Source organism: Acipenser ruthenus, chromosome 12 (genome assembly GCF_902713425.1).
Source record: "Acipenser ruthenus chromosome 12, fAciRut3.2 maternal haplotype, whole genome shotgun sequence".
NCBI classification, from domain to species: Eukaryota; Metazoa; Chordata; class Actinopteri; order Acipenseriformes; family Acipenseridae; genus Acipenser; species Acipenser ruthenus.
In genome coordinates, this window is record NC_081200.1 from 30,063,858 (window position 1) to 30,086,678 (window position 22,821).

Consider the following 22,821-nt stretch of genomic DNA (forward strand, 5'->3'; position numbering starts at 1 on the left):
TACTGCTGCACTACCCGATTCTACCGTCATATACGCAGTACATCACTCCCTTAGTCATTTTTAAAGGTACAGAGCAGGAACAAGGGATTTGATATTTGTGTAGGATGACAAACAATTGTAATACATATTTTTAAATAAATAAATAAAGAAAGAAATAGAAACATCGCTGCCCCCTCCCCTCCACTGCTGGCAAAATTATTTCCATGTATTATGTGTAAATGTTAGCAATATGTTAGAAATCTGAATTCATTTTCCATTTGAGCCCTGTGCATTAAAGGGCCAAATGATTCTTGTTACAACACTACTGTTAGCTTTCACATAAATTATGTTATTATGAGAATTTTTTGGAATAGCTTGGAATTTTGTAATGAATAAATTACAGTAATAAATTATCAAGTGCATTATGAAGAAATAAAGAAGATTCTCCTAATGCACCTAAGGGACACAAATATTTATATATACACCAGCACCATCTGCTGGACAGTTATCAAATACAGCACAGTTAAGATAAATGAAATTCATAGAGTACTTCAGATAAGTTTGTAAATTGTAAATGGGCCCATACCTTGTGTTGTCTTGCTTAGATAAGAACTGGAGTGAGTAGATACATTTGAACAATTGCAACAATTGGCTTCTGGCTACAAATACTTCAGCCTTCACTCTGCTCATTTGAAAATGTAATCTGCCCTATTGAACCCCTGTTGCAGCTTGTCAAACCCATGGAAGTCAAACCAATGTCATGAGTGACAGAATAAGAAGGAAAGCAATAGGTCACTGATATGACTGTATAACAAGCATAGCTTTTGCTATTTAACTATCTTCTTGTTTTTAGCCACGTTATTGCCAAATTAAATTATTATGTGTGAACATGTTTTACTTTTCTCAGTACATAATAACTGCCAATAAAATTGTATCATTTATTTAAGGCGTATCACTAATAACGGTTGGTAACACACACCGGCACTATCCAAATGGTACAATTAAATGAAACACCTTTAGACTAACAGTGCATGGGTTTGATTCCCAGCTGTCTCTGATTTTGCCTTGACAAAGGTATCAAATATAATAAGCTGCAGAAGAGTCCTGTGTGGATTTATTTCCTTCGACTGGTGTTTTACTGGCTTTCAACATGGACAACAACTAGCAGAGGTGGTTGCCATTTTGACCTTTTGAGAAACAGCTTTTTGTGAAACAGCCTGATAAAGTTATTACTGCTTTTAATACTTGTACATAAAAGGGCCTGAAAACGAAAACAGTAAATAATGTACTGTACTATAAGGATATACAATGAATATAATACACTTGCCAATTGTGGTATTACATTCTGTCTTGTCATGTAGGAAGAACGGGCTTGGATTTTCTCAGTTCATTGTATATACATTGAGTGTACAAAACATTAGGAACACCTACTCTTTCCATGAAATAGACTGACGAGGTGAATCCAGGTGAAAGCTATGATCCCTTCTTGATGTAACCTGTTAAATCCACTTCAATCAGTATAGATGAAGGGGAGACAGGTTAAAGAAGGATTTTTAAGCCTTGACACAATTGAGAAATGGATTGTGTATGTGTGCCATTCAGAGGGTAAATGGGCAAGACAAAAGAATTACAGTAAGTGCCTTTGAACAGGGTATGGTAGTAGGTGCCAGGTGCGCCGGTTTGAGTGTGTCAAGAACTGCAATGCTGCTGGGGTTTTCACGCTCAACCGTTTCCCGTGTGTATCAAGGATGGTCCACCAGCCAAAGGACATCCAGCCAACGGCAGGCCAGTGGTCGAAAACGGCTCATTGATGAAAGAGGCCAAAGGAGCCTGACACGAATTGTGCAGAGCAACAGTTAGTCAACTGACAGTCCAGTACAAAATTGGTGCCGAAAGACCAATAAAATAATGCACAACTCGTCGTACCTTGACACGAATGGGGTATGGCAGCCGACGACCTAACAGAGTTCCACTTCTTTCAGCAAAACACAAGAAACTGCGGTTGCAGTGGGCTAAGGAACGAAAACACTGGACACTGGAGGATTGGAAAAACATTGCCTGGTCTGATGAATCCCAGTTCCTGCTGTTTCACGCTGATGGGAAGACTAGGGTATGGAGAAAACCACATGAGTACATGCATCCATCATGCCGCGTGTCAACATTGCAGGCTGGTGGTGGTGGTATGATGGTGTGGGGTGTGTTTTCATGGCGCACATTGGGCCCCTTGATAAAAGGGGAGCAACGTTTGAATGCCACAGGATATCAGAACATCATTGCCAATCAGGTGCATCCCTTCATGGCAGCAGTGTATCCATCTGCTAATGGATTTTTTCAGCAGGATAATGCCGCATGCCACAAGGCTAGGATTGTCCAGTAATGGTTCCACGAACATGACAGTGAATTCAGTGAATTCAGATCTCAATCCAATTGATCATCTGTGGGATGAGATGGAACAAGCTATTCGGAGTAGAGATCCACTACCAGCCAACTTGACACAACTGTGGGAAGCATTGGAGTCAACATGGGCCAGCATCCCTGTGGAACACTTTCGACACCTTGTAGTCCATGCCCCGACGAATTGAGGCTGTTCTGAGGGCAAAAGGGGGTGCAACTCAATATTAGGAAGGTGTTCCTAATGTTTTGTACACTCAGTGTATAATCGCCTGCATTTCACTTCCAGTTTCTCTTACTCAGTCGTTGGGCATCCTCACTACATTAAAAAAAAAAAAATCCACAAAACATCTGCAAGTAACACATGATGCAGTATCCTTTCAACTCTGGTGACCCCAACAGAAACAGACCATTTCATTTATTGTAAGTCCACGAAAGTAGTCGGCAACATGGATTCCAAAGGCACTGATAATACCAGGTAAATTCTGTTACAACTCGTTCTTCCAAAAGATGGTGCTCCATCACATGAGCAGTGGAAAGCACTTTGAAAGGAGTTTACAGAGGAATGCAAGAATCTGGAGACATCACAATAAGAAAACATGTGGTATCTTCTCCCCAATAGTGCAGTTATCATAGCTGCCTTAGTTCTAATCTATAGTTTATAAGTTTAGCATAGTTATTTGCAGCATACACTTTTCTAATGACAGGCAACATTTTTATGGTTAAAAATAAAGTTGCCAGCAGCCACACTGACAAGGAAACGGCAGACAAACAAAAGAAATGTGGGTGTGCGTGGTTCTGCTTTTTCTAATCGTATTACGGCGGCCCTGAAATGCAAAACACAAACAATAAAAAATTGCATGCAACAAAATAGGACTAGAGATTTCATACAGTTATCCCCCTCTATAAAAGATTTTGAATTAACAACGATTTCTTCTGGATATTTTAAACATTTAAAATGATCATTTTTCCGCAAACTGACTTAAAAAAAAAATCTAGGTCTTTGCACTTCAGACCGTTTTTAAAAAATCATGTTTTATAAAGTTTGGCTGTATAAAGTGGATCAGGCTCGGATTCCACTTACCCGTCTTGGCATCAACAGTAGTGCTGTATGCACCGTAGCAAGGCAAATTGACCAATGAAAATCAACTACATCAACGTCATTCAGTTGCTGTTTTTCAAACTGTTATTTTTTTTATTATCATCGGAAGAACATACTATACTAAAGAAAAAAGAAATGAAGACAGAACATTGAAAATCCATCGTAGCTTTTTTAAACAGCCCCCGAGCCAAAGACTGGAACTTTTACCCCCAGAGTCACCCGCTGAGCAGAGTGGAAAAAAGGCCAAGATAAACAACAATGAACTCCTGCTGATTAAGCTGTTAAAATACCTATGTTGTATTATTGTTCTTACACTGCAGTTATCAATTAGGTTATGTGTAGCAATGCAAGTACTTGTCATTAGTGCATTTTAAAATTATTTTAGTTGCTGTAATGTAGGTAGTTCCCTTTCAATTCAAAGATGACCGCCAAACAATACTTTCGGGATATGTCTGCTTGTCAGGTATTTGCTGAGCATTTTATATCAAAGCTGCCGATAGGCCCCTCCATGAAGTGACGTCCTCGGTCCCGCCTCCCGAGGTAATAAATATTACCTGCACGGAGCCTTCGATCTCTTTTGTCTTTCACCAAGTTAGGTAGGGTGGGTTTAAAATTAACTTCTTCTAGTTGTTTACGAGCTTTCTCTCGAGTTTTTTTCTGTAGTTCCCTTGCAATTTTATTGCTGGAAGTAAGCTTGCCGGAATCAGAAACTCGGCAGCTGAAGGCTGAGCTAACGCTTCGCAACTGCGTTTCGTTTTTTTTTTTTTTTTAAATCTCTTCAACAGCCTACATCGCATACGATCGTAGTCTGCTTTTCTAACCTTGCCGCTTGCTGCGTGAGTTTTTCTGTATTTTCCTCTGCTTTTTGCAGCTGTAAAAAAAGAAAAAAGAGAAGGGAGAACACCACCGAGTCCAGCCCCGCTCCACGCCGCTGTTGTCTTGAGGGCTCTGGGTGACCTCGGCACACCCACTCGCTTTGCGCGGCCTAGTGCCCCTACAGGTTGTTAGTTACTACTGTTTTTTGGTTACTGCTTACAGTAAAAAAAAAAAGAAAACCTCACACTCCCGTTCACTGTCAAGTGTTTCTTTGTACTACTGCCTTGCAGTTTAAATCATAAATAATAACAACCGCGTGCTTCCTCCATTAGGGACGATATTTGCCCCGCTGCTCCGGAGCCTCGGTACCTCTGTGCTTAGACACCCTCTGTGCCTCGAGGACTCCCAGCCTCGACGCCTTTGAGGCTTATAAGCCCTGTGCATCAGTGCCCCATAGCCTCGGTACTTCGGTGCCTCAACACCCTTGGTGCATTGAGGGCTAAATGCCTCAGCACTTTGATGCCTTTGAGGCTTATAAGCTCTGCAGATCGGTACCCTAGGAGCCCAAACGCCCCATAGCCTCTGTACGTTGGTGCTTCGACACCATCGGTGCATCAAGGATGATACGCCTCAGCGCTTTGACGCCTTTGGTGCCTTGAGGACTCGTCGACTCAGCGCTCAACGCCTGCGACACTACAAAGCTCCCTACAGTGGTGTCTTTCAGCACCCCCCACCCCTGTACCCCGGAGCCTCAGTGTTTTGACACCCTTGGTGCCCCAGGGCTCAGACGCCTCGGTGCATCGACACCCTCGGTCACAAGTCATATATTGTACCAGCGCACTCGATCCCCTCAAGGGTTTAGGTGCCACAGTGCTTATAGCCTCGACTCTTCAGTGTTTTGGCTCCGTCGATGCTCAAGAGCTTCGACACCTCAATGCTTCGGCGTTCGGTGGCAGAATTTGCCCCCGCAGGACAAACACACCCTGTGTGAGAAAACCTTGCAAAATAGAATGATGCAATTCACAGACAAGACCCTTGCGGCTAGCCTTAGAGAGACGTCTTCAGCCTCGGGAACTCAGGTCTCCCCCCTGCGCCAGCCCTCGAGCCCAGCGCACAGCATACCTTGCACACAGACTCCAGCCCGTTCGTCCCTCGAGGAGTAGAAAGAGAGCGAGGAATGCAGATCAGGCGAGGGACATTGCTGAGTTAAAGGGCCAGATGGCCCAAATACTCGAGCACTTAATTATTATTATTATTTATGTATTTCTTCGCCGACGCCCTTATCCAGGGCGACTTACAATTGTTACAACATATCACATTATTTTTAAATACAATTACCCATTTATACAGCTGGGTTTTTACTGGAGCAATCTAGGTAAAGTACCTTGCTCAAGGGTACAGCAGCAGTGTCCCCCACCTGGGATTGAACCCACGACCCTCCGGTCAAGAGTCCAGAGCCCTAACCACTACTCCACACTGCTGCCCACACTACTCCACAATGCTGCAGGAAGCAAGCTCCCCCTGTGCCTGATTAAGAACTAAGCTTGGAGAAACAAACCAAGCCTAGGTTTTCGGATATGGTGTTACCTGAATCCTGTAAAGTGCCTCATTCTTTTTCATTGACCAGAATGCCTTAGCCCTAACACTACATCCATTCTCCTGCCTCTTAACTGTATTTAGAAAACAATTAACACATGCTTATACCAAACCAATAAACCTGAAACAATACAGAGGCTTGATATCAACATCAATATTAATTAAAGTAAACGTTCTCTAACTAAAACTGAGAGATCTAAACATATTTTACGAATCTAGTATAGGTTAGTAGCTTATTCACTTTCCGATCACAAATACGCTTGCTAATTTATCTTCTACTTCATGAATATAACCCTCGATCCAATTGCTGTACCTTTTCTACTGTATGTTTTTTTGGAATCCTCGCATTATTATCTGCCCAATTATCAATTTCTTCAACTTTTATTTGAGGAACACATATTAAAGATTTCGTCCACATAGTGATATTATCAGTTGCTGCGGCGGCCATGACAGTTGCTCGCACACCAAGCCTCGTTCTCAACCAAACATGGTTGCTGCGTGAATAAGGCGTATAGCGGCTTCCTAGGATGAGGAATCTTTCCTACGGGGAGAGACTCAAGACCCAGACCTGACCCAGGTAATGGTCCCCAGCTCTGAGCTTGCCTCAGAGCCTGAGGTTCCAGCGCCGCCAATTTCCTCCAGGTCCCCTGGAATGCAATCTCCGAACAGCGCAGGTCTGTATTCAGACCAGCGCAGACATTGACCCCCCAGCCCTTTCCAGTGTTCCTGGACTTTCTGGAGGAGGTCAAATCCTCCTCGCAACACCCGGCCTCAGTGCCCAGTGTATCCAAGAGCGCTGCCGCACTTGCCTCCATGGAAGGTGCAGAGGCAGAAGGGCTGGCACAGTTCCCTCTGGTGGACTCCACCATAGTGGCCCTAGTGCGAGTCCCCCCAGTAGGAGGTCTGTCCAAGGATCCTGTATGCCCTAACGACGAGGGTCCCGGATACGGACAAGTCCCCCTTACTGGATGCGCCTATCTCCCCTGGCCATACCTTTGGACCAGCGGTAGAGGAGATACTGCAACACTCTCATAGAGAACGAGAGGAGTCCCAGTAGGTGGCTGTAATGCTCCCCTCCCATGCCCAGGCAGGGGGAAGGGGGAGTTGATGGCGTCCGGCAGTCACTACGGTAAACCGGACGATTCCAATCCCTATGGCGCCACGGGGTGACCTGAGGCACTGCCTCCAGGCCTCCGCAGGAAGGAGTCGTCAGCAAGGACAGGGAAACGCTGGACGTGGGGCCCCAGCGCACCAGCGCCCAAGGATACAGTTCCAACAGAACCACCCCAAGGCACCTGTGGTCAGGTGCAGTGGTACAGTGAATAAATCAGGTCCAAACAGCGTTTCTCCCAAAACAGTCTGTGTGTTTAATAATAAAAATAATAACAATAACACAAATAATTCCATCCCTTTACCAACGATGGTATTGGGGGGTACACGGCAGTTCTCTCAGTCCACAAAACAAAAGTAAACAAAACGGGACTTTGTTTGTCCCCGCTCTCTCCGTGCACGGCAGTGCGCTCGGCTCCTGGGAAGCGTGGTGCCCGTGAGTGGTGCGGTGTGGTGCGGTGCGGTGCTGTGCTGTGCAGGGAAGTGCTTTGTATTTGCCGGTCTGCGGCTCACTCCTCCTCTGCAATAAAACACAACAAAGTGAAAACAGTACAGGCTCCGGCCATCTGTACACGTCAGCGCAAGGCGGTGTATTGACGTAGCTGCTTCCCCTTTGTATCCACAAAGCCCTCCCTGCAATCAATCCATTGCCATGGTTTCTCCAATAGAGGGCCGTCCCGCAGCTGATTGCAATGGAGTCTTTCCGGCTACATGCAACTACGCGCTCACCCTAATATGGTCACCTTCCGGTTTCCGCCTACCGTCCAGGCAGTCCATCTAGGAGGCAGCATACCACCGTCCTTTCCAACATCGACTCTTTCTCTCTTTATCACACACCCCAACACCATCTACAATACTGGCGCAATTGCACCTCAGACTCCTGGGTGCTTGCCACCATGCACACCAGCTACGCACTGCAATTCCACTCGGGACCTCGTCCCTTTCGAGAGATCACGGTTACATCCGTGAACGACCCTCTCTAGGTCTTGGCTCTCAGACAAGAGGTAGAAACACTACTTCAAACACAAGCCATCCGTCTCGTAGAACATATCTCTCAAAGAGAGGGGTTCTACTTGAGATACTTCTTGGTGCCAAAAAAGGACGACGGCCTTCACCCCATCCTAGACCTGAGACACCTCAACGGGTTCTTGAGGGAGAGGAGGTTCCAGATGGTCATACATTGCCACAGGACGCGTGTTTTCACATTCCCATCCATCCAGCGCACAGGAAATATCTCTGCTTCGCTTTTTGTGGAAGCATCTTTGAGTTTTCAGTGCTGCCATTTGGAATCTCCTGAGACCCCCCGCACATGTGGTACTTGCAGCTGCAAGGGATCAGGGCGATGAACTACCTGGACGACTGGTTAATTTGTTCCCAGTCCCAGGAAGAAGCAGTGGCCCACACAGCGACTGTGACGGAGCATATGGGTCTCATCCTCAACGTTGCAAAAAGCCAATTAATACCGGTGCAGTGTACGGTCTACTTGGGTCTCTGGCTGGATTCCCTCATGATGCGAGCCTACCTGTCGGACGACAGAGTAGCTGCCATTCGCAAATGTCTGGCCCTGTTTCAACAAGGGTCCACGTCCACATTGCAATTGGTGTTGTGCCAAAAGTTCTGATGGGTCTGATTATTATTATTATTATTATTATTATTATTATTATTTATTTCTTAGCAGACGCCCTTATCCAGGGCGACTTACATTTGTTACAAGATATCACATTATTTTTTTACATACAATTACATTTTTTTTTTTTTTTTTTTTACATTATTTTTACATACAATTACCCATTTATAGAGTTGGGTTTTTACAACAGCAGTGTTCTCCACCTGGGATTGAACCCACGACTCTCCAGTAAAGAGTCCAGAGGCCAGAGCCCTAACCACTACTCCACACTGCTGCCCCCTAATTGCCGCATTTGTCTGATTGCCGCAGCTTCGTCAGCCATCCAACTGGGGTTACTTCACATGCGCCCACTTCAAGCGTGACAGTCGGCTGACAGTGTCTCGCCTATGTTGGAGAGTGCTATGCTGGTGGAGGCAAGCCCCTCACCTGAGCGAAGGCGTAAGGATGGGAATGATTTACAACCAAGTGGTGACGACAGATGCATCTAACTCTGTTTGTGGGGCGGTCTGGGCAGGCAGAGGACAGTGGTCGGGTCGCTGAACATTCCTGCACATATAAACGCGCTAGAGCTGAAAGCGGTTCACCTCGTGCTGTAACATTTCCTCCCTGTGCTCCGCAGCCAACATGTCCTTGTCCGCACGGACAATGTGTCAGTAGTTGCGTACGTGAACCACCAGGGAGGGCTTTGGTCTCTGGGGTTACACCGCATAGCCTTTCGGCTACTGATCTGGGCACAGAGATACTTCCTGTCCCTCCAGGCTGTACACCTCCCAGGAGTGGTGAACTGGGCGACGGACCTCCTCTCCAGGGAGGGTCCTCACCCGACAGAATGGCGACTGCACCCTCAGGTGGTGCAGTGCATTTGGGAATGCTTCGGGAAGCCCAGGTCGATCTCTTTGCCACGGCAGAGATGACCCATTGCCCCTGTGGTTCTCCCTCCGCAGCTGCGGAGGTCCACTAGGCATCGATGCCCTAGCCCATGAATGGCCCAAAGTGTTTTTGTACGCTTTCCCGCCTATACCGCAACTCCCTGCTTTCCTCGAGAAGGTCAGGAGAGACAAGGCGACATTTCTCTTGGTGGCCCCCAGGTGGCCCAGGATAATCTGGTTTTCGAACCTCTGCCAGCTGCTATGAGGCCAGCCCTGGGAGATCCCGCTGCGCATGGATCTCCTCAGTCAGGCGAAAGGCACCCTCTGGCACCCAGAACTGGGCAGACTAAGCTGCGGGTGTGTGATATATATATATATATATATATATATATATATATATATATATATATATATATATATATATATATATATATATATACACACACACACACACACACAGAATATTTTGTTAATTGAATTCTAGACCATGGAAATGGAAGTACCCTGATTTTCCATTTTCCTTGATATGTTAGTTTAATAGTAGTACTAGTGCGAAAAGGCATCTCTGCCACTCTTAATGGAGAACCCATTCTGGAGAACCCATGCAGATGACTGCAAAAGCGGTGTAACATCAAACGTTTTTCGGCGTCATACACTGTCTTATTATTTACTTCCCAGCTGTTGTCCCCAATGAAACACTTTTTTTCCAGACTAACTCTTAGGCATTTCAACCAAATGCATTCCAAGGGTGACATCTAGCTATCTGTATTTTAACTGCATGTGAAAATACAGTCTTGGTTATGTTTTTGGCTAATCGTATCATTCACACATACATTCTGATTTTTATTTCACTGGCAGTACATTCTAGTCACACACAAGGCGGTGCTGCTGCCTGTGACATCTTTTCATATTTTGTCGCAACATCTAGGCCTAACTGTATGTCTATGGTATTAGCTGCAGGTTTCCCCAGTGGAGGTGACACAGGCCCGGTTTTTGGGATGGAACCGCATAACAGTCTCGCGTTTTGATTGGTTCATGTCTGTCACTTGAATATGTCGTCACACGAGTGGAAAAGCTTGCAGGCATACTACCTTTTCTGTCAAGTAGCATATATCTATAATTGTTTTTGCGATATATTTTAATATAAAATGTACACACTATTGCAGTTTTGTTACAGGATACATTAGTTTATCTCAAATGTAATCACAGTTTTACATATAGACTGCTCCTGTTTTCATTTACGTCGCAAATTCTGGGCCGCTTTGCTTTTCAGATAATGTCCCAAATTCTGGGCCAATTTGGTTTGCAGATAACATCCCAAATTCTGGGCTGCTCTGGTTTTTAGATAACATCCCAAATTCTGCATTTTCGAATTCAGGCCAGTTTTTGAGATATTCTGCTTAGCTGACAGCCGAGTTTCTAAGTCATGCATGCACAGTTTACCATAAACTGGACCGTTAATTCATTTAAGAGTAAGCCTTAGTACATGAATCAAAGTTAATGTATTTTTTACACTCCCAGAAAACATTTAGGAACATGGTATACCAAAAAAAAGGACATCTCATTTGCTTATGTAATGTCCATCAATAGATAGTGAGGCGTAGGGGTTTATCAGAACTTCTGGGTTTAAGAGACCAGTGCCCTTCAACAACTTCAAATAAATCCTATTGTATTGTATTAGTCAACATTTCCCTTATCTATTCCTGATAGTTTATACTGTAGGTCAGGGGTTTTCAACCTTTTTTTGAAACTGTACCCCTTCTATCTGGAGGTTTCAGCTCGAGTACCCCTTTACAATTTTTGCTCAACTGAACAGTATCTCAGTTACAATAAAATGGAGAATAATCTAATGACCCCCCCCCCCCCCCCCCGTTTATTTAATAAATTTGGGTGACAAACTGCTGGTTTAGGACAGAACAACAAACAGTAGGCTTAATTCTTAAAACTTTTAACTACAAGTATTTGGATGCACAGAATTAAAAAGACAAGTATTGGGTTAGAGGCACACCTATTTTTTTGTAACTTTGACTGCCTTTTTAAAATTTTGACAGCCTTTTGTAAAAGTGAAGGCCTTTTGATAACCAGCATACACTGCAATACCCAGCAAAGTTATACACTGATATTCTGATAGCATAGCAATTCAAATGAAGTTTGTAATTGGTTGTGTTCCTCAAGTACACAATAAAAAGTGATATTTATAGGGTATACAGTGATGCTGTGGTTTCGGACATCTAAGAACAGGTACTGCGTGCTGGATTCATACCCTGAGGTACTCTGTAGGCTCCTAGGACATTCACAGCTTGTATGACACCCTCTTGTAGTTGCCCGTTTCTGCATATAAAGCAAAATGCTGTTTGTCAATCTCTCTTTTTTCTTATAAATCAGTCTTTGCAAGAATCATTCCAAAAAACACTTGAATCAGTTAGGGACTACCAGTCTGACACTACAGGCCTTTAAATTGCAGTACCAATTTGCAAGTTGCTAAGTGGTTGCATTCCTCAAATTTGCACTGCAAAGTGATATTTTAAAGAATAGGGTATATAGTGCTTTTTTTCGCCTCTGCTTGCTTTTGGTGCAAAACTATGCTCCGATACACTCAATACTGTGATACTGTGATCACAAAACACTTGGAATGGACTTAAATTGGTGCTTCTGTTGCATAAATACACTACAAAATGTGCACATTTCAGGTCTTATATATAATGGACATTTTTTGTATGTATTTTGCTATAGGAAATCGCGGTCGGGGGGGGCGGGGGGGAGTCCTCCTGTCGTAACCCATGAGTCCACAAATCCTGGGCCAACAAACTCGCTAGTACTCTCTTTAGATGCACAACAGTCTTAGCTAAAGAAAATGGGCTCCTTCGAGTTCGTACGTCCCACGACCGCCATTGGCCGAGCCTTACCCCGATGGTGTTTTTATAATGGGATTTGCCATAGGGAAGGGGGTGGTCTCTTATCGTACTCGTATCTCCACGACCCCTGGGCCAACGAACTCAGGGCACTCTTTGCGTGCACAAGAGTCTTAGCTAAAGAAAGACATCGGCCACGGGTTCATACGCCACCCCACCGCCAGATGGTGGGCGTTGCCCCAAAGGGGTTTTATAATGGGGTTTCCCATAGACATTTTTCAGGGTGCTATATCTCGGGTTCCGGGGGTCCCCGAGAATTGAAAATCGGTATGGAGGTCCACCTCGGGGCCCCTGTCGATCCCTCCAAGCGACATGTCCCCAGCTAGAAAGGACACCAGTTTAGACTTTTTTTTGCCAACCTGGAGCTCAAAAGCTATTGGAAATGCAACCTTGACATGCCATCATGCTGAAAATGTGTAAATTTGTTGAAAATGTAGGATTTGAAAACGGGTGGCTCCCTGTGAAAGAGGGCCCCCAGACATGACCCTAGGAAGTTCAACACGGTTTCTAGGCCCCGGGGTCATGGAGATATGACCCCGAAAAGGGTAGTTTTTGGACATTTTTGACAGGGCGTATCTCGGGTTCTGTGGGAGTTAGGAACTTGATTTTTTTTTTGCGGCGGGGGCCCCATGGGGCCCTGCACAAGGAGTCACCATTTTCATGGTTCAGATGCCAGGACGGCTTGGCAAAGTGAATTTTTTCGTCATGACATGAGTTTTTGGGTGAACCACCACACTGTTTTAGGGGGTGGTTTGGGGTGCTCCCCTGAGTCTATATCACTTTGAATGGTGGTTCTACGTACTCGAGTTCGAGAGATATGCCTGAAATGTGTTTTTCAACCCTGCCATAGACATGAGTGAGGCTTAACCCCTGAACGCCCTAAAAATATATTTTGCAAAGAATTGCTACGGTGGGTGTATGCGTGCAGGGGTTGCATGGTGGTGTGTGCGTACAGGGGTTGCATGGTGGTGTGTGCGTGTAGGGGTTGCATGGTAGTGTGTGCATGTAGGGGTTGCATGGTGGTGTGTGCACGCAGGGATTGCTTGGTGGTGTGCATGCAGGGGTTGCATATTGGTGTTTGCATGCAGGGGTTGCATATTGGTGTGTGCATGTAGGGGTTGCATGGTGGTGTGTGCATGTAGGGGTTGCATGGTGATGTGTGTGTGCAAGGGTCTTATGGTGGTGTGTGTGTGCAGGGGTTGCATGGTGGGTGTATGCGTGCAGGGGTTGCATGGTGGTGTGTATGCGTGTGTGCGTGCTGGGGTTGCATGGTGGTACACGTGTGTGGAGGGGAATTGGAGTTCAGGTTTTGCGCAAAAGAAGGGCGGGGAAAAGACTGGGAAGGGTAGGGTAAAAGAAAAATTACTACAATCATTTATTTTCACTTTCGACTCCCAGTCTCTTTTCCCTCACTTTATGATTTTATTTTGTGATTATTTAATTATTGTCAAAATAAACGACCTTCATCTACTCACAGTTGCAGTCTCATTTCTGTCCAAAAAGAACCTGAAACACTACAATATATTGATGGACGTTACATAAGAAAATGAGATGTCCTTTTTTCGGAATACCATGCTCCTTCCCAAAAATGTGTTTTAATATTAGCCTTTAATAAAGGAAAACGACTGCTTTAATTAATTTTCATGTATCTATTTCAGTGCAATGTAGTTTCTTCACATAATAAGAAATACGTTTTTTTTTAACATTTACATTTTATTTCTGTTTTTCATAAAAAAAAAAAAAAAGATTTCTGGGGAGAGTAAAAAATACATTAACTTTGATCCATGTACTAAGGGTTACTCTCAAATGAATTCACGATCCAGTTTATGGTAAACTGTGCATGGATGACTTAGAAACTCGCTGTCAGCTGAGTCCCCAAAACTGGGCTGAATTGCAAATGCAAATGAAAAGCGGCGAAGAATTTGGGGCGTTATCTAAAAACCAAGGCGGCCCAGAATTTGGGACGTTATGTAAAAACCAAAGCGGCCCAGAATTTGGGACGTTATCTGCAAACCAAATCGGCCCAGAATTTGGGACATTATCTGAAAAGCAAAGCGGCCCAGAATTTGCGACGTAAATGAAAACAGGGGCAGTCTATATGTAAAACTGTGATTAAATTAGAGATAAACTAATGTATCCTGTAACAAAACTGCAATAGTGTGTACATTTTATATTAAAATAAATCGCAAAAACTATTATAGATATATGCTACTTGAAAGAAAAAAGTACACCACCACAGAAAGCCAATTCTTACATTCGTGCATAACATGATAATTCATATAAAGTAATTACTCATATTGTTATATCAGTACAGCGTAATACCACATTATATTTTAATGGTAAGGTTGTGGAAAGCAGATCACTCTCTCTGATTACAATGTTAAAAATGCCTGCAAGCTTTTCCACTCGTGTGACAACATATTCATGTGACAGACATGGACCAATCAAAACGCGAGACTCTTATGCGGTTCCATCCCAAAAACCGGGGCTGTGTCATACCTCCCCCCCCCCGTGGGTCTGAGACACACAGAGGGCGGGGAGGACACGGTTTATAAGGATATGAAACTGCTCCCTATGTTCGCCATATTGGCTCCATTTGTGCAGTGGTTTACGACACGAGGTTAACTGACGTATCCAAAATGAAGTCAGTTTCATAATCACTTATACTATAGAAACCTGGAGGAGGAGAGCGGGACTAGCAGCTGCCCGTTAGTAACCTAGAAGACCGTGTTGTTAATGTTATTGACCGGGAGCGCGAGAGTAAGCGCGAGCCTTTAAACGCTCCTTCCTTGAAGCCGAAACGTTAAAACAAAACAAACAAACAAAAAAAAAACAACAAGTAAACGTTTTCGTTTTCTCTAATTATAAGATGGTTCTGACAGTCTGTAAATAAGAGACTTGTCTGTTCTCAGTTTCTCTCTGTGCTGGTGCCTGGTTTTGTTTCAAATTCCCCTCCCCTCCTCAGAGCCCGGAGATAAGTTTCTCTGCTCTGGCCGCTGCTAGTGACGGAGAGAGGAACAATATGGCGCCGGGAGTTGCTGCTGCTTCTGGTCCAGTCCTAGACTGAAGCCGGGGATGTTACACGATGAACCTCTGCACACAATATTTACGGTAAATGGCGATTTAAATGTTTTATTTCAAAACATGGTTGTTTGTTTTCAGTCTAAGGGCAGTATTTGGATGTTTTCCCGGGTAAAAATTAGCATATATTTCCGCTAAGATGAATTGTCATACTATGCGATGCACTGACAGGTAATAAATAGCATGATTATCGTATTTAAATATATAACGTAATGTAAGAACCTTTCATTTCAAATTCATTCTGTGAATTTGTTATTGGAGTGTATTTGGTTGACTTGAACCAAATTAACTGAACTACAGCCGGTCCCAAGTTTGAGCTGCAAAACACGCAAATCCAGGTACTGTGTTCTGTTATGTCTGTGTGTATTCTATTCTCTTCCTTTACTTTCCATTGTGCAGCCAGCCAGTACTGACTGTACGTGTCAGTGTATAGTACTAGTAGGACACAGTACAATCATTGAGGGATCCATTTCTTGAAAGTGATTTTTGGCAGGTTTTATATTTAAAAAAAAAAAAAAAAATGCCATAAATGCATTACTGTGTGTAGTGTTTCTTTTTAAACCCTGGACCTGAATGTAAATGTGTATGATATAATATATAACCAGCACACGCTATTGTGCAGTAGTTATAAATTTATTTTTGTTTATTGATTGTTATATCTTTTCTCCAGTACCAATTTAACCAAACTGATATGTATAATTGTTACCGGTATAACTTAATTTAGAGGTGGGAAATGATAACAATTGCCGATTGGCCAGGTTGCTGCCGTAAGTCTATTTTAATTAGGGAATACTGTCATTTTTGTACTGGTTCGTTTTTTTTTCTTTCCGTTGTTTGTTTTGTTTTACAACCCTGTGTTTCACCTATACATACGAAACCATTACAGTCCAGCGACACAGAGAAAAATAAATAAACACCGTCGCAGAACACACATGCAAAAAAAAACAAAAAAACACATTATTTGTATCTGCAGTATGGTGAAATCCGACAGGTACTTCAAGAGTGTACCGACGTGTATTGATTTCGCTTGATTTGACCCACACGTTTAATATTGCATGGAATATAGTAAGTAGTGATTTGGGAGGTTTGCACAGGAATCGTGATTTCCTCTGTGGCCTAGTGTGACTGGTGGAATGTGAGTTAAGTCACCGTGGTTTTGGGCGATTTGCCTTTTAAAATGAAGTAAAGTGAATTGGCGAAGAAACAAACAAACTATTATCTTACACGTTTGAGAAATAGACTACCATGACAGTGTAACATCAATGACTATACACGTATGTACAACAACATACAGGGCTGTGATGCATGGCTGTACACGGTTAAGGCCTGAGTGATATGGAGGAGTATGTTTATTTTCATTTTGTAAATTGTGTGTGTGTGTGTGTGTGATATATACTTTGACATGTTAGTGTTGTTTTCTTTGGAGAAAATGGTTACATTAAACATGGCATTAGGGATGCATAGCGTTCAGTTTAGCAGTAAGAAACTGCCGCAGTGGTCTGTTGCTAAAAAGTGAGACTGTAGTCGAGTTACGACTAGGAGCTTCCTGTCAAATAGTGTGCTAGTTCTATTCTGCTTGCAGGTGATTGTTTTATGCCGATTTATTTTATCTTCTGTTTATATAACTATCGAAAAGAAGGAATGTGCTGCTCAAAACCACCTTATTGCTTTTTATTTTAAATGTCAAATTGAAACTAGCAAATTGGCTAACTTAAACTTTTTTTATTTTATTTTTTTTATATATAAATCATTTCACCGTCAGGTTTTTTTTGATAAGAGCAAAGCCAGTAATCATAAATGCATATAAAGAACATACCCTCCACCATTTGTTTGAAATTTGAATAACTGCTATATTTATGTATTCATTTAGACTGTGTTCAGGTTGGCAACAACTAGCCTAATATTTCATAAAAATGTTTGCTTATGAAGCTGGATTTTAAACACAATGTGCTACAGAAGTTGGCAAGGTATTGTATCATACACCAGTGGATGTTTTCACAGGCATTCCACACTTCAGTTAATTAACAAATGTGTAAACTTGGTCCAGCTGATTTTTAAAAAGTTTCCTTTTTAACCACCATTTTGTTTAAGTGAAAAGTACATTTGGTGGCTTTCAGACATATTTGGTATTCAAGAGGAGATTATGAGCAGCTAGTGATAACTGCTTTTATATATTTTTGTCTAGAAAGGTTGGTTGTAACATGCTCGCCATATGTATTAAAGCTTCATAAGGTAATGTTTTGTTTTGTACTGTGCTGCAGGTTGTGTAAATGTAGCCCAGTAGAGTTATTCCACATCAAATGGACCAAGGATCCCCACCCAGGGTTAAAAACTCCCGCTCACCTGCTTGCCAGAGGTGAATTAAATCTGATGAGGACTAGCTGATGGCTGTGCCTCTAGTCCTCTGGGCGAGTACTTAAAACAAATGTACAGATATACTCTCACGTTCAGTCTTGCTTTAAAAAAATGCAGGCAAGTCAATTTTCTAACGGTGTAGCAGTGGTGAATAAGCATTCTCAATTAATGCTTAGAAAACAGCCACTCGGAACAGAAACCTCCTTTCATTTCCCCTGCAATGCTAGCCCCATGTAATGATGTTTTACATTTGTGTTCTCCCTCTGCGCGCGATGCGAAGTTTATCATCTGAATTTACTGAAACACGTTGCATCTTTTGAAGTAAGTGTAAAGTCATTTTACAAAAATGTGTTGATTTACACTGGGTTACGACCTTGACTGAAGATGTCATTAGCAAAGGGGGGCGGTTGTACTAACAAGGTCAAATAGGTCAATAGGTAAACATTTTAAAACTAATAAACAATGACCATAATGAACATTATTGTAGTATGTTGCTTAAAAGCTAATAACACAATATATTCATAATAAAGTTGGGTTCTTATCTATAAACAGTAACACGTTTAAAGCTTAGGACTCACTGTCTGTAGCTTGGTATTTACATTGTCAGCATATTTTAAGTGATTGGAAGCTGAAATTACTTTTTTAAAACCCACTTTTCTTAAACAAATACAGTAGTGGTGAGCGATAATCAGTTTGTTCAAAAACCAGACTTTAATCACTGATAGGTGCACAGGTGGGAAAGTAAAGGGGAAAATGAGGTCCCGCATTGTGCAAATAAATCACCTGTTATGTTAAATTATAGTGTGGATGCTTCACAATGAGAACTTACTGCAGCGTTTAAAAATATAAAAATCCATTTATACAAAGTCTCCCAGCTTTCTTCAAAAGATCTGCATTTTTTTATGCTCATTAGTATCTAAACCTAGTAGATACAGCGTCTGTCAGTTCTGGCAGATTCTACTGTACTTGCTGAAGCGTTTTTCTCCCACTGCTAATTAAAAAAAAAAAAAAAAAGCCACCTAGCTAACAATATTCAATATTATCCCGAGGGCTACAGTGAAATGTACTCTCGTTAAATTGGGACTTTAATGAAGACTGCATGTGTACGTGAGTACATTAATTATAGTAGATAGTAATTCATAGCCAGCCAGCTATTTTTGTAAATAGCAACATGTAATATACAATAAAATAAACATTTTACATTATAAACATTGACGGTGTCAATTTCATACAGAGCTTCATGGTCAGCAAGGTGACACAGCTGACAGAATCTTTTCCTCTGTCATCCCGTCTGGTGCTGTCGGTGTCAGTTTCTCAGCACACAGTACAGTAGTCGCTCAGTAATGATCTGTATGAGCGTTTACAAAGGTGCCTTGTAAAAAATAAATAAATAAATCTAAAATTTATTTATTTCGCAAAATAAAATCTAAGCCTATTTTTAGGGACCCCAACTGTTGTTGATTCCAACTTAGGCACTTCCACGTAAGGACTAGAAAGTTTGCATCAGGACTAGCAAGTTTCAAAAGGTACTAGTAGCACAATATTGTTACTTTTCTAACCCTGTCCCCACCTCACCATCTCGGTTTCTATTAACATTGCATAAGAATGTAACTGGAAGTGTTTTGGGAGGAATACTAAATATTAACCCTCATCTCTCATTATTTTTTTAAGTTATTGGCCTGTGTTGGGAGGGTGCTCGTGATGTAACGGATGAAAACGAGCACTGAGAAGGGGCCGTGTTTGAGTGATCAGATCTTCTTCAAGATATCATCTTTATTTGTTGCACACAGGGCTGCTCTTCTAGTTATTTATGAAATTGGAATTCCAATATTCACACCTTCCTTTTATTATCGCACAGTCATGACCACTCTTTAATTTGCGGGTTTCTGTCTGTCCAGTAAGAACCGTGGTTGTCGTACTTAAATTCAGTTTTGAGCTTTTCTCTGAGAAGCACCACACGAGGACAGAGCTATGGTTAATAATTTGTGTCCCTTTTGAATTTAGGTTTGGCAGTCCTGGGTGTTGAGTGTTACTGTTTCTACCTTGTGCATTGTTTACAGCAGGGTTTACTGTGTATTTCACCCAAAATGGTTTTTGTAGAAATTGAAGTGTTGCTTCTGAAAGACAGATTTTTTTGGACATCCCTCGAATATCCATTAAGAGCTTAGAAGGAAAAAAAAAGGAAAGATGGAGAAAGTCAAAACATCAGTAGTATGTTAACTAGGGCTGCAACGAAGGGTATATTTTGACCTTCAAAGGTGCGGAACACATTACCGAAAAAATTGTGCTAATTTGCATAATTTGCATAATCTACTGGTGATATCATCATAGCTACTTGTTTATATTTGATTGAAAATCCTATTTTACAGGTAATCCATATGAATGGAATAAAACATTCACATGCATTTTAAAAATACATTGTATAGAACAGTAATCAGATTTTTATAATTTAAATAAAAATACACATTGTTTATTTACATGTAATTGATATATAGAGTAAGCTTACATTGCAGTAGCACCAACTGCAGTTGACTTAAGCAAAACAAAGCTATATTTAGCAGTCGCTGTTCCAAGCAGGTTACCAGTCACATTTTACTACTACTAAAAATATTAATATGAGTTTACGCTTGCCAAGTGACCCCGGAGATTGGTTGTGCATTTAACAAAAAAAATATCCCAAACTGGGTTTTGAGACATTTCTTTCAATACATTTAACACTATACAACGCATTGCTGTCAGCATCAGTGGTGCCTCCCACTGCAGCCTCTCGAACTGGTGCCTGTTGCTTAAGAGGAACCTAACTGGTCTCCTTTCATGTAGGCCAGCAACATGCAGTCTGTTCCTCACAGTTTTTGATGTCACCTTTGACTTGTGCGTAGCTGAGTAGCCAGAAATATTGTTTGATTCCATCTCTGGCTCGTGGAAGAGATGACCTGATCAGGGCCCTCAGTAGTACAGGGTTCTCCCAAGGCCTTTTCAGCTAGACAGTGCCCGGCTGAAAAACTCTGATCCGCCCGTCATGCAGATGCTACTGTGCCTTTAACAATAAGGATTGATTGCGCTTCTCGCAGACTAGATCAATTGCGCATTGCTGGGTGAAAAAAATATTAATCTTGGAACCACATGACAGCTGTGTTACGTCTTGACACAACATTTAATCAATCAGAGAGTTGAAGGGGTGGGTTTTCTGTGTTAAGCGCTTCGAGAGGCTAAAATGTTTAAAAAAAATAAAAAAAATAACCAATTATTTTCAAAGCAAAGTGACAATGAATGCAGGCAATCCACCGCCTAATACTATATTTGTGCCGGCTACTTTATTAAAAAAAATTAAGATTATTTTCGGGTATTATCATTTTGTCATATTGTACTGTAAGGTGATATACAGACGTGCTCAAATTTGTTGGTACCCTTACAGCTCATTGAAATAATGCTTCATTCCTCCTGAAAAGTGATGAAATTAAAAGCTATTTTATCATGTATACTTGCATGCCTTTGATATGTCATAGAATAAAGCAAAGAATCTGTGAAAAGAGATGAATTATTGCTTATTCTACAAAGATATTCTAAAATGGCCTGGACACATTTGTTGGTACCCCTTAGAAAAGATAATAAATAATTGATTTATAGTGATATTTCAAACTAATTCGTTTCTTTAATTAGTATCACATATGTCTCCAATCTTGTAATCAGTCATTCAGCCTATTTAAATGGAGAAAAGTAGTTACTGTGCTGTTTGGTATCATTGTGTACACCACACTGAACATGGACCAGAGAAAGCAAAGGAGAGAGTTGTCTGAGGAGATCAGAAAGAAAATAATAGACAAGCATGGTAAAGGTAAAGGCTACAAGACCATCTCCAAGCAGCTTGATGTTCCTGTGACAACAGTTGCAAATATTATTAAGAAGTTTAAGGTCCATGGAACTGTAGCCAACCTCCCTGGGCGCGGCCGCAAGAGGAAAATCGACCCCAGATTGAACAGAAGGATAGTGCGAATGGTAGAAAAAGAACCAAGGATAACTGCCAAAGAGATACAAGCTGAACTCCAAGGTGAAGGTACGTCAGTTTCTGATCGCACCATCCGTCGCTTTTTGAGCGAAAGTGGGCTCCATGGAAGAAGACCCAGGAGGACTCCACTTTTGACAGAAAAACATAAAAAAGCCAGACTGGAATTTGCTAAAATGCATATTGACAAGCCACAATCCTTCTGGGAGAATGTCCTTTGGACAGATGAGTCAAAACTGGAGCTTTTTGGCAAGTCACATCAGCTCTATGTTCACAGACGAAAAAATGAAGCTTTCAAAGAAAAGAACACCATACCTACAGTGAAACATGGAGGAGGCTCGGTTATGTTTTGGGGCTGCTTTGCTGCGCCTGGCACAGGGTGCCTTGAATCTGTGCAGGGCACAATGAAATCTCAAGACTATCAAGGCATTCTGGAGCGAAACGTACTGCCCAGTGTCAGAAAGCTCTGTCTCAGTCGCAGGTCATGGGTCCTCCAACAGGATAATGACCCAAAACACATAGCTAAAAGCACCCAAGAATGGATAAGAACAAAACATTGGACTATTCTGAAGTGACCTTCTATGAGTCCTGATCTGAATCCTATCGAACATCTATGGAAAGAGCTGAAACTTGCAGTCTGGAGAAGGCAGCCATCAAACCTGAGACAGCTGGAGCAGTTTGCTCAGGAAGAGTGGGCCAAACTACCTGTTAACAGGTGCAGAAGTCTCATTGAGAGCTACAGAAAACGTTTGATTGCAGTGATTGCCTCTAAAGGTTGTACAACAAAATATTAGGTTAGCGGTCCCATCATTTTTGTCCATGCCATTTTCATTTGTTTTCTTATTTACAATATTATGTTGAATAAAAAATCAAAAGCAAAGTCTGATTTCTATTAAATATGGAATAAACAATGGTGGATGCCAATTACTTTAGTCAGTTTCAAGTTATTTCAGAGAAAATTGTGCATTCTTCGTTTTTTG

General features: G+C 42.1%; 1 protein-coding gene across 7 annotated transcripts in view; it reads left to right on the forward strand.

Moving 5' to 3' along the window:
• The first annotated feature begins 14,924 nt into the window (after nucleotides 1-14,924).
• Nucleotides 14,925-22,821, forward strand: part of smg7 (SMG7 nonsense mediated mRNA decay factor) — a 48,307-nt gene continuing 40,410 nt past the window's right edge. For all 7 annotated transcript variants that reach the window (XM_059034800.1, XM_059034803.1, XM_059034802.1 and 4 more), the window contains exon 1: nucleotides 14,925-15,513. In XM_059034800.1, the coding sequence (XP_058890783.1) occupies nucleotides 15,488-15,513 (26 nt within the window). In that variant the 5' untranslated portion in view covers nucleotides 14,925-15,487. The remainder of the gene's footprint in view (nucleotides 15,514-22,821) is intronic.